The sequence below is a fragment of the Hydra vulgaris genome, chromosome 09, assembly GCF_038396675.1.
Source record: "Hydra vulgaris chromosome 09, alternate assembly HydraT2T_AEP".
Lineage (NCBI taxonomy): Eukaryota > Metazoa > Cnidaria > Hydrozoa > Anthoathecata > Hydridae > Hydra > Hydra vulgaris.
Window position 1 is genome coordinate 2815708 of NC_088928.1, and position 16097 is coordinate 2831804.

Sequence of the window (16097 nt, forward strand, 5' to 3'; positions counted from 1 at the left end):
TATATGTGTGTGTATTTTGATGTCACATTACTAAACTGAATCTTACCAAGTTAGGGGTGCGCCGTTTACATGCCCACCCCTATATACAGTTGTAATAACAATATATATGTGTGTGTGTGTGTGTATATTGTTATTACAACTATATTATAGTATTCTGTCATTTTTGATTTAGATATCACTGATGAAGAAATAACAATTGAAAGTCAAACAAATTACACAGATAAAATTGTTAAGGTTGTAGAACAAACTAAATGCATTAACTTGGAAATGTTACTAATGAAATTTTTTCAGAATTATCTGCAAAGGGTAATATTACTTTAAATAACTCACAAATTATAATGAAAAATATGATTGGAGTTGTTAATGACATATATTTTTTGGTTCACAACTGCTTAAAGATCTGATAATCCAGTTAAATTTAACTCAGGATAATACAAGTATCAATGAAGCTTTAATGAAAATGCAAAGCATTTATAATATAACAAATAACATTGATACAATTTATAAAAGAGAGAAGTGGTTAGTTGATAATAGATTTTTTATAAAACCAATAAAAATACCTCTTGGCATGCGATTAGAAAAAGATTTTAAGCTGTTTTAAAATCAATGCATTCTGTAACTGAAGGAGATAAATGTTATTTTATTCCAATAGATCAGCTTCTTGCAAAGATAATGGAGTTAGAGATTTCTTTGACACAAGAGAATTTCACAATCATCCTTTTCTCCAGAAATTTCCGAAAACATTTTTACTTCATTTTTTTGTTGACGCATTTGAAGTTACAAATGTGCTAGGAAGTCACACAATTGTTCATAAACTTGAGGCTTTATACATGCAAGTTCGAAATGTTTTGCCAGAGTATCAGTCTAAGACAGACAGCATTTATTTGATTGGACTATGGTATGCTTTAGATGCACATATTACACGCTATTCCTATGACAAATTTTTAAAACATGTTTTGTGTCAGCTTCAAGAATTAGAAAGTGAGCAAAGGGTTCAAGTTATAGTAAATGGAAAGGAAGTAACTATTTATGCGATAATTGTAATTTTTTCAGCAGATATTTTAGGGACACATTCGTTATTTGGTTTTATGGAAAGTTTTCGTGCCACGTATTTTTGTCGTTTTTGTAAAAGTACTCAATCTGAAGTGCAAGAAACTTATAGGTCAATAGCTTTTGAAAAACAATCAATGGCTGACTACAATCAATGTATAGTTGAATCTCAATCAGCTGATTATGATCCTTCTAAAACTGGCATAAAACATGGTTGTTCTCTAAACTGTCTCAACTGGTTTCACTGTGTAGAACAAAGTGCTGTTGATTGTATGCATGATTTGTTGGAAGGAGTAGTACCATAAGAAATATGCCTAGTGTTACGGACTCTCACAGAGAAAAAAATTATATCTGTTTTAGATATAAACAGTTCCATAAAAAATTTTAATTACTCCTTAGCAGACAAAAATAGCAAACCACCAGAAATAAATCTTCAAAATTTACGCATTCAAGCTGCTGAATCATGGTGCTTGATACGGAATTTGCCTCTCATGATTGGAAAATATATTCCAGATGAAGAACCCCACTGGAAACTTTTGATTCTGTTACTAGCGTGTGTGGATATTATTTTTGCTCCGGAAATAACGGATGGTCTTATTACTCAACTTGAATTTTTAATTGAAGAACATCATTACTACTTTAAATCAGTTTACCCAGAAAACAGATTAATCCCAAAGCATCACTTTATGCTGCATTATCCAGAATGTATGGCTAAGTTTGGGCCATTAAGTAGATATTGGTGTATGCGATTTGAGGCAAAACACCGTTTTGCTAAAGAACTTTCTTCAGTTATACGTAACTTTAAAAACATCTGTTACTCTGTCATGCATCGATACCAATTAAAACTTGCTAATTGCTTATTTAGTAGGTCATTGTATTCAAATAATAAACAGCTTGGTAAATGTGATAAAGTTGTTATCGGAAATTTGCAAGTGGAAATTGGCAACACCATACGTGAATCATTAAACTTAAATATACTTAATGTAGTTTATGATGCTAGTTCAATTACTTTCGGATCATATGCAATCAAATTAGGTTGCATTTTATGTCATAATGTACTTGAGAGTTATCCACAATATGGAGAGCTGCTTAATTTTGTTTATATTGCACCTAAAGTGTTTTTAGTACTGGATCCACTAGAAACAATTAATTTCAATAAACGTTTTCATGCCTATGTAGTACAAAAAATGAAATTTAGTTTAAAATTTACTGTTATTAATGCAGATAGCTGTAAAGATTATCATCCATATAACATTACTAACATATGCGATCAAATGTTTATAGGCACATGTTACAGAATTTTTAAACTGTTATTGTTTGCAGTTATAATTTTATTAATAAATAAATTTATATTGAATAGCTGCATATTAAACTATTTGCTTTCTGAGTAGTGTATTGTAACAAAACTCTTTTTGTTAACTTTTCAAGATTTATTATATGAAGGTGTTGTTTTTTAATACTACTTTATAACATTTTTTATGTTTTTATGTTTATATAATATAATTTTGAAAACAAGGATTTCTGTTTTGATTTATATAATTTCTGACTCATATGTATAGGATGTCTTTAATTTATAAAATATGGTATGTTGATCAATCAAAAAAAAATTAGTTTTGCTGAAGAAAATTAGTTTTGCTGAAGATTTTATTACAAAGGGTGAAATAATTATTTGTATTTGATGAATAGATACTATTTTGTCAATGTTTTTTTTCTGGAGAATTTATAAACTTGTTGTCATTTTCTATTGTAGTTGCCAATAAATTTGGTTTGTTGTCTGGAAATGGTCTAAGATTTGTATTTCAAAGCGATGGAGCCATAGTTTCTTCCCACCCCACCCCCTCCAACTATCTCAAATTTAATAATAAAAATAAAAAAAATAAAGTTTTTTCCATTTAATTCTAGCTGAATCTAGGGCCAACGACACCGGGGTGCCTGGGGATAATGTCCCCTCCCCCATTTTATTATTTAAAGAAATTGACAAATTTTACAAGAAATCGAATATTTTTTTAAAATTAGGTAGTGCGTCTCCAAAAACCGTGTGTTCGGGAATTAGCCCCTCCTTTTCCGTTTCAGCTCCGATCTTCTTGACCTTTCTACGCCACTGAGTAAATTAAATTCAAAGTAATAGATTTTACTTGAAAACGGTATAAATAACTCCTAGAAGTATTTCGAAAATTTATGTTAAAAAGGAGAGATTTTAAAACCATAATCAATGATTTAATTTAATTTATCTATTATAAGAACTTCAAAACCTAGTAACTAACTTGTTTCACTGTTAACTAAGTCGCCTAACAACTAATAAATAATTGGCTTATTTACAAAAATTCCTTTAAAGCGCGCAATATTATGTGTTTAGCTCTTATGAGCATACTATACATTTAATCGTTTAATAAATTATTTTTAAATCTTCTCTGTAAGATTATTATTTGTCAGTTTATTATAGTTCTTTCTTTTAAAAAAAATAAAGTTTTAAACGAGTTTTTCTTAAATTACATTTACATTGTAATAAAAGGTTTGTTGGAGTAATTTTAATTTGCCATTTTTTAAATATTTTCATGTTTAGGAGAGAAAGCAAATGGATAAAGGCAATTTTAATTACGCTCTGTTTGTAAGGTAATTTAACTTATTTTAAACTTTCTATATAAAACATTGAATATATATGAAGACCACAATGGAAAAAACGGCAGAGTCACATTTTTATAATTTTTCAGTTATGGCCCTTGGGTAATAAAGCATTGAAAAATGCTTCTTTTAAGCCAAGTTTCAAATAAAAAAACCGACATAGTCTATGGTAAAATGGAATAAGAAAATATGGTATACAATGGAAAAAACAGCAGTGTCCACCAGTGACAAGGAAAGAAAAGGCAGGGTCCATATAATAACGTTATATGTGACTCTGCCGTTTTGATTTCCATTGTGATCTTCATATATTTAATTATTTCATAATTATTAGTTGCTACACTTAATGGCTTTTTTATTTTAAATTAATACTTTTTGAGCACGTAAACACCTATGCCTCCGCCTTTTTTATTGCTTCCTCGTGGTTGGCTAATTAGTTTGTAATTTGCCAAACTATAATTAGAATTCAACTCTAGAGGACATTCTGAATCATGCCAAGTCTCTGACAGAGATATGACGTCGAACGTGTAATTTATAATAGATAGAAATTCTTTAAACTTTTCAAAATTTTGCCGCATGCTTCTTATGTTTAAGTGTAATATAGAAAGTAAATTTAAATCTTTTTTGATTTTAAATTTATAAGGATCAAAATAGGGTGTTTTTATTAAGCTCATTTGAGTTCCAGTACACAAGCTCATTTGAGTAATTAGTACACAAAGAATCTATAGTAAAACAAAATGGCTGACTACGATGCAACACCTATTGTTACAGACAAGCCAAAAAAGAGAAAGAATAATGGCAGTAAGAAAGACATAGCAAAGAAACAGAGGTTGTCATCTCATGTAACTGGCCCTGACTGTAAATGTATAAGACTTAAATGCTTTCAAACAGTCAAAGAAGAGAATAGAGCCTTGCTCCTCGAGTCATTCAATGCATTACCAACAAAGGATGCTCAGGTGAGTTCTTCTTTTAAGTTTTAAATTAAACTCTTTAAATATAGTTCTAGACTATTTTTTTATTTATAATACTAGCTCTAGATTTAGGTCTAGATTTAGATTCATAATTTTAATGCACCTGTTATTCCACCATGAACATGTTGATTAAATAAGACAAAGAGTTTCTCATTCTCATTTTCATTCAAATTTAGTTAGGTCTAGAATAGCTAGACCTGTACATCTGAATCATAACCATGGTAGACATCTGGTTGTATTACTGTGTTATGATACCCAAGGCTGGTATTGTATGTTTAATAGGCATTTTTAACTTAGTTTTTAGTGGGGTGGACCCAATATCACAGTTCATTGTTCTATTTGAACGCAGCATACCAACAAGCCTAGACGTCTATCTAATAAAAAAAAACTTCTTTATAAAATCGATAATTCCATTATGTTCAACTATCTATAGACAATTCTTGATAAAATCGATCATTCTATTATGTTCAACTTTCTGAGTAGGTCCTAGCACAAAGCAGTGAAATTTATTAATTCTTACAAAGTAAATAGGTAGGCTTATATATTTTTAAATTTTATAAAAATGCTTGTGTTTCCAAAGATGTGTGACCGGTTGCGTTAATAATATTATATTGCTTCTTTTTACAGGATTCCTATCTTGCTTCACTGATCACAGTCGCGGAGATTAGCCGAAAAAGACCTCAAAAGGAAGAGCCTAAAAGTGCAAACAGTCACAGCTATCACTATAAAGTATTCCTGAAGAGTACAGATGATGTTGACCCAGATTCATTTGCCTATGTTTGCTTTCAAGCCTTCATCTCCATCTTTGGAATTAAGAAAGAGAGACTTGAGACTATCAAGAGAAGTCTTGCTACTACAGGTAATTTATACTATTAGCAATAGTTTTTTGTTTCAGTTTGTGGAAAAAAAAAACTATTTTTTCTTATCATAGTTAATGTAAAAAAAATGCACATTTTTCTATAATCCTTTCTTGTCTATATATTAATATTTTTTAATATTTAAAAAGAAATGTTGAAATTCATAAAGAGTGCTGTTATTCTCTGAACATGTATTTTTATAACTTTTTTTTAATTTTTTTTTAATTTTTTTTACTCACCCCAGGCCTGCCTCCTGTTGATGGACGAGGAAAGCATGGCAGTCATCACAAAATATCTGATGAACTGCGGCAGAGAATAAGAGACAACATCTCTTCGCTTAGGGGTCGGCAGTCTCATTACTCACAAGAGAAGACGAGACGGCTGTACCTGCCAGAAGAATTCAGCATCTCCAAGATGTTTGATTTATATCAAGAGAAGTGGCAAGGAGACAGTTTAGTGTATGAGTCATACAGGCTTATATTCAACAACGATTTTAACATTGGCTTTGGGTACCCAAGAACCGACACTTGCTCAGCCTGCGACCAGTTCTTGGCAAAAATAGAAATTGCTACAAAGACTCTTGAATCAGACCCAACAAATGAAGTCCTCATAAGGGACCTGAAGCAGTTAAAATTTCAAAAAGATCTCCACCAGCGAAAGGCTGACACATTCTACCGGAGAAAAAGAGACGCTAAGCGAAGGGCCAAGATTACACCTCATCTTGAGGCCTATACGTTTGACTACCAAAAAATTGTCAACCTACCCAACAAGTCCACCAATGACTCTTACTACAACAGAAAGCTCACATACCAATCATTTAACATTCACCAACTATCAACTGATGATGTTTTTCTTTACTGCTATGATGAGACTGTCGCTAGGAAAGGTTCAGATGAGGTGGCTTCTTTCCTGTATGACCACATCACAACCAAGGTCAGCGAAGAGGTTACTCACCTTGAACTATTCTGCGATTCCTGCTCAGGACAGAATAAGAACTTTACCCTGATTCGGTTTTTAGATTATATGGTGCACCATAGAAAAAGGTTTACCTCAGTGACAGTGACATTCCCTGAGCGCGGACATTCTTATATGGAGTGTGACAGGGACATGGGTCTAGTAAATACAAAGTCTAGTGTTAGTGTTCCAGAAGACTGGATAAAAATATTTAGTTAAGCACGAAAACAACCTACACCATTTAACGTGACTGATGTTAAACAGGATCTGGTCAAAAACTTCTCCGGCTTTCTAAGGCCATTGGATAAGAAAGGCTGCCCGTTCCCCACGCGCCCCATTCGGGAAATGGTTTTTAACAAGGATGAAGGTCCAGTGACCGTTTGTCACAGAGACTTATGGAACGGTATTTTCTTGAAAACAAACATCATTGTTCCAACGAGAAAAAACAATTTTTCAGTATGCACAGCAGTGCCAGTAGCTTTGTATGAAGACAGACTGGCTATATCAGCTGCAAAGTACAAAGACCTCCAAGTCCTCAAAAAATTTACCACCAATGAGGCATTCTATGATGCTCTGCCGTATGACGATAAAGTTGAAGATGAGGGTCAAGACCAGTGAATGTTTATGCATTTTTTATTTTTTTATTTGTTTAAAATAAAAAAATTTTAAAATTTAATGGTTTTATATAGTTATTTCTTGTGTTACAATAGAAAAACAGGCAAAGTCCTAATCAACGGAAAAAACAACAGAGTCCAATCTGAACAAAGTTTGAAAAAACAAAATTTTCCATGAGCTAACATGATTTTCAGAAAATTTATTTGTTAAAATTTGATGCTTAAATGGATGACCTTCCCTTAAAAATTTAAAGAATTGACAGTTTCTCACATAATTTGTAATAAAAAGGTTTCAAACCATTGATTTAGGTTTTCTCAAAATGTGAAAAATGTGACTCTGCTGTTTTTTCCATTGTGCTCTTCATATGTTTATATATATTTTTATATGATAAACTAAAAGGTTAGTTTAACAATTATCTCCATAATATAGACTACCGTCAACGGGGGTGACTATGAACATCAGTACCAAGTTAACTAAAAGGTGAAACAACATACACAATAGATCTAAATTGTGTGTTATTTTGATCCAGTTGCATTAAATATAATATTTGAAACCGAAATTTAGGCTGCGCAAAATATTTTCCTTTTTCGGCTTTTCTTTATCGCATATCAACAGCATGAGTTACATCGTTCGGGTAGTTTGTTGACTGATCAAGCTATATCTTAAGAAGCGCGAATCAAAACACTATAAAAGTTGCAACACATCAAGTTCAGGTACATAATGTTCTAATGAATTCAAAATTGAGGGTGTAGTTTGTCTGTAAATGATTATTTGCTCATTTAAAAATAGCATTTTTTTATCAAGAATTCGAGTTTTTTTTATTAACTTAAGGAACTATGCCTCGAAATTACAAAAGAAAGGAAAATAGCCGAGGTTACAAAACAAATTACACTCAAAAAGACTTACAAGCAGCAGTAAATAAAGTGAAAAACCACGGGTTTACTATCAGGAAAGCAGCCAAAGCTTATAACATTCCGCTAGGAACTCTCCATAAAAACGTAAAACTTGGAAATCAAGTTCCAAAAAAACACGGTGGACAAAGCAGACTTGATAGTTCTAAAGAAAATTTAATTGTTCAAACAATTACTTATATGACAGATTGGAGGGTGCCTCTTGATTCTTTGGACATTCGACTTTTAGTTAAATTTTATTGTGATAAAAAGAAAATAACAGACTTTATATTAAAAAAAATATGCCTGGTGTAGATTGGGTTCAGTCTTTCATGAAAAGACATTGTCTGACAACAAGGGTTGGTCACAATGTAAAGCATAGTAGGGCTTTAGTCAATGAAGAAACCCTTAACCGTTATTTTAACAACTTATACCAAGAGTTAAAGGATATACCTCCAGAAAACATATATAATTATGACGAGACCAATATAACAGATAATCCAGGGTCCAATGCTGCTATTGTTCGTCGTGGACATGGACAACCCGTTGAAAGCAAACAGGAACATTCAAAGCAATCAACTAGTATAATTTTTGCTGGTAACGCTGTTGGAGAATTGTTGCCGCCTATGGTTGTTTATAAAGCAAAAAATCTCTACCAGGGTTGGACTCATGGTGGACCACCTACAACCGTGTACGATATCACCACTAATGGGTGGTTTGATGGTAGAACATTTACCAGATGGTTCATGGAGATATTCTTGCCTATTGCTATTTTAAAATCGGGATTATCACCAACATTGCTGATTGGTTATAATCTGGATGTACATTTTTTTCCAGAAGTTATTGAAGCCACGATTCAATATGACATCAAGTTTGTAACAATGCCACCTAATGCAACCCATCTCTGTCAACCACTAGATGTTGTTGTATTTAGAGGGTTAAAGCAGTCGTGGAGAACAGTACTTTCAAAGTGGAAAATAGAAAGTCGTATTAAAGGGGCTATTCCAAAAGAACAAATGCCTACTCTTTTAAACAAGTTAGTAAACACCTTGAAACCAGAAGCTTTGATTTCCGGATTTCGAGCAACAGGAATCTACCCTATCAACAAAACAGAGGTGATAAAACGACTTCCTGGAAAAAATAAAGACTCTGGTGGTAAAGACATTGTAATGGTTCTTAACGAATCCGTTTTAGAGATTCTGAAAAATAATCTAGGCTTAGGTACAAATCCAGTTGCAATACGATAAACACGCGGTCAAAAGGTTGAACCAGGAAAAAGAGTTCTTTGTTTAGATGAGTCAATGCCATCAAGTTAAGCAGAGCAAAACAACAAAGATAGTGATTGGTACTGTGCTCTCTGTAACAAAAAATGGGTGGAGTTAAGCGATGACGTATGGATTCAATGCGACAAATGCAGCAGACCTTATCACCTCCAGTGTTGTGGCCTTTTCTATGAAAAAGATCAATAGTATAAGCTTGATGTTGAAAAAATTGACTTTATATGCAGCCTGTGTGAGCCATGTAAGAACTTCAAGGATAGTGATAGTTGATGGTCTGTTTTTTTTTAAGGCAGCTTTGTAAATATTGTTGTAAATAGTAATGTGCTGAAAAAACTAGATTTTAAACTTAGTATGTAATTTTTTTACATAAATTAATTTGAAATAAAAGACTCTACAACATATTAAAATACACTTTCTGTTATCTGTTTGATCTTTAACAGTATTCCTCACCCCCCCCCAGCCTTACAACATGTTAGTCTATCCATAATCTAAGAAATAAAAACATTATGTCGTGTTCAAAGTAACTCCGAATCGGCTGTTCATTCTCACCCCGTTTTAAAAATACGAATATGCTTGTATAAAATAAGAAAATTAAGGTATTTACTTTATAATGTTTATCAGGCCTAGAACCAATTTTGGAAGCTAGATAGTATATTGTTCTGTTAAATTAAAAGAATTAGCTGTTAGACTAACTGTATTGTTATATGATGCATAAATGTTAAAAAAGCGTTCATAGTCACCCCAGTTGACGGTATATGGCTTGTATATATTCTTGTATAATTTTTTATTTTAAAGATGTGACATGTATTAACTTACCATATAAGTTTAAATCAAAATGTTAACCTTTTGTTAACTAAACTTTTTGTCAAAATCATAACATCTTTAGATGGGTATATTTATTTAGGTTAGTTATAGTTAGTTATAGCTAAGCTTATATATGGCAAGTATATATGCTTTTGTAATTTTTTATTTTTATTAAATTGCAAATCAAACATGTGACATGCAATATCACAATGTAATTTTAAATCAGTTTTAAATTTAAAAATGTTTACTTGCCTTTCTTTTAATGGGTATATTTATTTAGGCTTAGTTACAGCTAAGTTTACATATAGTTTGTTTATATGCTTTTATATTTTTATTTTAAGTACCTGGCATGAAATATTACACTGTAAGTTCAAATTGGTTATATAATGTTTACTTGCATTTCTTATGATGGGTATTTAGGTTAGTTAAAGCTGAGTTTTATATGGCTTGTTTACATATTTTTATAATTTGCTATTTTAGCCACATGGCATTCTGTATCACACTGTAAGTTTAAATTAGTTGTAAACTTTTGTTTTTTGCTTGCATTTATTTTGATGGACTTTTTTATGTTAGTTACAACTAAATTTACATATGCTTGTTTATATTTGTTTAGAAATTGCTACTTTAGATATGTGGCATTTAGGGACGAGGCATCAGATTTAAATTCTAATATAAATAATAAAAGTTAACCTATTTTGTTTTTATTCTTGATTACTTTCGATGTGTCCAGAAATTTTAGAACCTTTAATCAGTTAGCAGGTAAATCATTTGTAACTCATTTTATTTTCATTTGAAATATTAAATTAAACTTTATCTATTATTAGAAAAGTAGTTGATTAAATAATGCTATTTGAAACTTATAAAACAACATTTTTATTAACTATTTAGAATTATAGAATTAGCAGCAACAATGTTTCTTATAGGGTTATTAGTAAAAACATATTTCTATTTTTTTTTTATATAATATATCTTTTAGATTCCACATTTTATTTATTTTGCTTTATGGTTACTCGAATTGAAATCTGCACATGCGTACGAATAACAAGAGTATTAAAAATTGAATTCCAGTATAGTATCAATTGTATGTATGGGTGTGTTTTTTATATAGATATTTTTTAAACTTAAATATAGTATCTTTATTAAAATATATAGTATCTGTACTAAAAACCTTTATATTTTATTGCAAATTTTATTGTAATTGAAAGTTACTATATTGAATTAAATTATTATAAAAATTTAATTTGTTTTCAATTTAAAAGTTAAAGCGTTTTTAAAGGCATGCTGACAAATTAAACGCTATATCTCTCCCGATCATGTTTGCAAGTATAAGTAGTATTGCTTGTAGAATATCGTAATAAATATAATTCAAAAGATAAGAATTATTTTGTAATGATGGTTCTTAAGGGATTATTTACTACCTAAATCCTTTATTTTTAACAAAATAACAAAAGCGGATAGTTTTGATGCGGAGTGTAATAACACCTTTATTTAATGGATTGTTTGTCGAACTTAACGGATTAAATTCGTAATTCTAATGAACTTATATCGACGAACTTCAATTCGTTAAAATTTTAATCCGATAACCAAACCGAATATCCCTTGGTGCAATAGCGACAGATGCAATTCGTTGTATATAACGGATTTTTTTTTAGAGTGTATATTGTACTTTTAACATAACTCGTTATTTTTACAACCTACAAGAAATTTTTTAATTTATTTTTTATCTTTGCTGAATGAAATTAAGTAGTCAACTTATTTTTTGTCATCCAACTGCATTAAGGCCAGTGTAAGCTTTTCTTGGTTTGTTATTGGAGATTTCTTATTTTAGGGATTTACGGCTAGGCGTTTTTCGCTAGAGAAAGTAGGAAAGTAGAAGATATGATTTGTTCAGTGTATTTATGTTAAAGCATAATTTATCTAAATTCGAAATAACTACCTAGTATTTAAAATACCTTATTATTATATGTCAAATTTTTTAATTAACCGAATGTCAGATTAGTTGCGTAAATTGTACCTCAAGGCAGATCCTAAATTGTACCGAAGCTATCAATTTGACCGCTAAAAAACGCGTGTAAAGTTTAACGAATTCCCATTAAAAAAAATTAAATTTGAAATGTCAAACAAAGGCTACCATTTTGACCTCTCAAAAACGCATGTAAAGCCTAACAAATTCTCCATAAAAAAATAAAATTTGAAATGTCAAAATAGTGATATAGATCATGGAGAAAAAAGGATATGGAAATATTCTGCAACTTTTGCCAAAAATAAAGTTTTTATGTATTTTATTTTACATTATTTAGTGTATTGTTTTTAAAACAGATATAGTATATATTGTTTTACATTATTTATAATAATTATCTTTTATACCTGCCTTCCTCCTCTATTCTTATCCTAGCTAGCTCATTAGTAAGCATACAATTTAAATAAAAATTGTACCATATTTAATGATACCTGTTTTTGACATGAATTTTTTCCAGAAGAAAAAATTCAAGTTGCATAGATATTATTAAATAAAAAACTTCATTTCATTAGATTATGGGCAGTTAGGTGTTATGTTATATCAGAATGTTTTCAATTGCTGAATTTAAAATAAACTATTCGTTTTAATCAGTTCTTTTAATCACTTAAATCTAAATTTATAAAGTATTTGCGAAGTTGTAAAGTATTTTAAATCAAGAAAGTGGTACAATATTAAATTACAATGGTACAATTAAGGATCTAGTTTCCTTAGTTGTACTCTTAACGCTATTTTTTAAATTTGATTCTTTGGAGCTTAACGCTTTTTAAATTAAAGAGTTTTTCAACATCTTTACAACAAACAATCTCTAAGTTATGAAATACAATTGAATATCCACTATAAACACATTATATTAAAACTACAAACACATTATATCAAAGTATGTTTTATATAATTAATATTTATGTTTATTTCACTCTCAAAACTATAAACACATTATATTACAGTATGTTTCATGAAGAGTATATTTTTTTTATACTGAGATTCTTTTAATTGTTCAATTATAAAATGATTAGGTTTTATGTCTATTGAAATAATAGTGTTTTTAAATTAAGTAAAGATTGTTAATTTATTAACAATTTAGTACAAAATGTTTTATCTTTTTATATTGAATAAAAAATTTAATCCAGTTAGGTAAACCAACTACCAAAAAGAATAAAATTTTAATTAACTAAAACAAAAACAAACAAAAAAAAATTAACTTTAACGCTCAAATAATGAGCAAAAGTAAACAATCACAAAAACTTTTTGCGTTTTTTTTTTTTTATATTGGAAAATTTCTTATTATGTTTTTAATAATAACTTACGTAATTAATCTATGTATAAACCAACTTAACGCAATAAGTAAGTAGAAACGTATATTTTGACCTAGAGTATACAAATAACTGGTTTTCTATTCAATTTTTTTCTGTTGCTAAGGGTCCGTAGACATTTTTTAATTTCTCAAGTTTATAAAATCCAACTGCGCTTGCGTATAATAACTTTCTGCTTTTTTGTAATATCTAAAGGTCCGTGAAATTAGCATCGCTATTCAAAACTTTAAATGTAAGAACGTAACATATAAATTTCTTTTTCATATATTAATAAAAAACTTTATCATGTTTTTGTTAACTTACATTAAGTGAAAAATGCAAAAGTTCGTTCATTATTTTTTAAGAAATAAAAATAGGTGTGTTCAAAAAATATTCGGAATTTTTAAATTTCGTGGGTTTGGAGAGTCCAATTGTTAGCAATTTTTTTGTTTGTTAGTATTCATTGTTTACTTTGTCTGTGGTAGTTACTAAGATTCGTAGTTTTTCTTGTTAAAAAAAAAAGACGCGATTTTTGCTTGTTTAAAAAATAGATGAATTGAAGAGTCAAAAAAATTGTAAAAATTTTGTGTAAAAAATTAAAAGTGTAACAAAGTGTGTGAAATGTTGCAAAAAACCTATGGCGAGTCTGCTATGAAAAAAACAAGTGTTTACGAGTGGTATAAACCTTTCCAAGATGGCCGCGAAGACGTTGAAGATAACGAATGATCCGGTCGACCCAGCACATCAATAATTGATGAAAATGTGAAAAAAGTGGAAAAAATGGTTAAGAATGATCGCCAAATCACAATAAGAGAAGTTGCTGATGAAGTTTGCATATCAATTGGCTCATGTCAAAACATTTATTCAAATGTTTTGGGTATGAAACGAGTGGCTGCAAAATTCATTCTAAAACTGCTAAATTTCGACCAAAAAAAACAATCACATAAACATCGCTCAGGAGCTGCTAAACACTTCAACAACAATCCAATTTTGCTTGAAAGGGTTATAACTGGTAGAAAAACATGGGTGTACGGTTACAACGTCGAAAGCAAAGCACAATCGTCGCAATGGACGCACACCGAATCATCAAGACCGAAAAAGGCACGTTAAAACAAATCCTATAGCCCAAGAACTAAAAAAACTATTCGAAGGTAACCAATCACTGTTAGGGAACATAACCCATCACTGTTAGGACAATATGTTCCAAAAACGCCGATAATAATTAAAGAAAACGGTAATTATATAAGCGACCTTTGGATCTTTGTGAGTAACGAAAAAGATGCTTTTAAAAACAGATGCTACTTGTTTCTTTTAAAAACTAGGTTGACGAGGCTGATTCCAGAGCACCACTCACAGATATTGATGGAGAAAAAAACGAGTGTAATGTTACGATTATACCAAATCTATTTGAAAAGAAGAAATCCGAGAGTCGATTATACATCAGTCGAACAACGAGTTAGAAGGGTTTTCGAAAGAGGATGCCGCGGCGTAAAAGAGACTTTTATTTTAATAATTGCAATTTTTATATTCATTAAATACTATATTTAAAATTTTTTAAATTTATTAGTAAAAATATTTTTTACATTTATTTTATTTTCTTAATTGCACTTATTACAATAGGAAAACATTTAGGAATATAATATAGCCATGTGGCGTCCTGCGGTGAAGCAACAGTCCCATTAGAATGTAACACATTAGTAAAATAATATATAGTTTTTGTATAGTTTTTGAACCGTCTTTAGTTAAATCAGGTGCATTAAACAATTCGTAATGTTGCGCTCTACTTTGATATTGTCGATAAATATTTTCAGGAAAACCGTCTGGTTTAGATATCAATATCTCAATTTCGTGTTCAATGGTTACATTAAAAGTAATATTAACGGGTTACATTAAACGGTTACATTAAAATCAATATTAATTTGCATCACCACCTTTAATTTAATTAGACCAAAACAAAATAGGTTTCATAATATTGTTTTCAAAATAAGTTTGTCTACACGTTGTAGGTAAGGCGCTTTGCCGTGCGTGTCGAAAGCCATCTACTTCATCGTTAATTAAATCTACTTCTCTTTGATCAGGTTGAGCGGGTGATTAGTTATCTTGATCACTATTAACATGAGCTTAAAGGCCTTGCATTTGATATTTTAAATTTAAGGACTCCATATCTGTAAAGCGTACTTCTCCTGAATGGGTAGTTTGAGTAACAGAATCATAAACCAACATATTAGCAATTTTTCTTCTTTCTTAGTAAGTCGTAAATTGAATATGAGGAGATTCAACATAACCATCTAAATAATCAAAACGATTACAATCATAAATATCTATACAATTATGCTCATATCTATACAACTATGTTCATCACGCTAAGGTGAATCAAAATATAAGCTGTGATTCCATTCAACATACCCGAATGTTTGACGATCAGCTATTGTAAAAAACTAAAAGAGATCCATGGTGGATCTCTTTTAGTTTTTAAAATTTGAGATGCAGAATCAAAGCCATAGTAAAGACCTCTAGTACAGCTATATTATACATTTGACACTGTCAATATATATCAATATTAGCAGTATCAAATGTGACTACTTTAAAGGAGCCAACATTAATGTAGAGGATTAAATATTTTTTCAAAAAAAACGAAAATTTCGGGTATTTTTTGAATACACCTCGTATATATTTAATAAAAGAAAAAATCTAACCTACAAAATTGGAATATGTTAAATATATAACATTTTACGATAATACTTTTTT

General features: G+C 30.2%; 1 protein-coding gene across 1 annotated transcript; it reads left to right on the forward strand.

The window, feature by feature from the left end:
• The first annotated feature begins 632 nt into the window (after positions 1–632).
• LOC136085178 (uncharacterized) lies at positions 633–2441 on the forward strand. Its single transcript, XM_065806466.1, has 2 exons — positions 633–1320; positions 1450–2441. The coding sequence occupies exons 1-2, from the start codon at positions 633–635 to the stop codon at positions 2439–2441; spliced, it is 1680 nt and encodes a 559-aa protein (XP_065662538.1).
• The last annotated feature ends 13656 nt before the right edge of the window (positions 2442–16097 follow it).

What these genes read in the sequence shown, in the direction of transcription:
- LOC136085178 (XM_065806466.1), top strand. Translation starts at nt 633, where the DNA reads ATGTTATTTTATTCCAATAGATCAGCTTCTTGCAAAGATAATGGAGTT. An exon ending in AGAACAAAGTGCTGTTGATT is followed by an intron (nt 1,321 to 1,449) that starts GTATGCATGATT and finishes ATTACTCCTTAG; the next exon opens with CAGACAAAAATAGCAAACCA.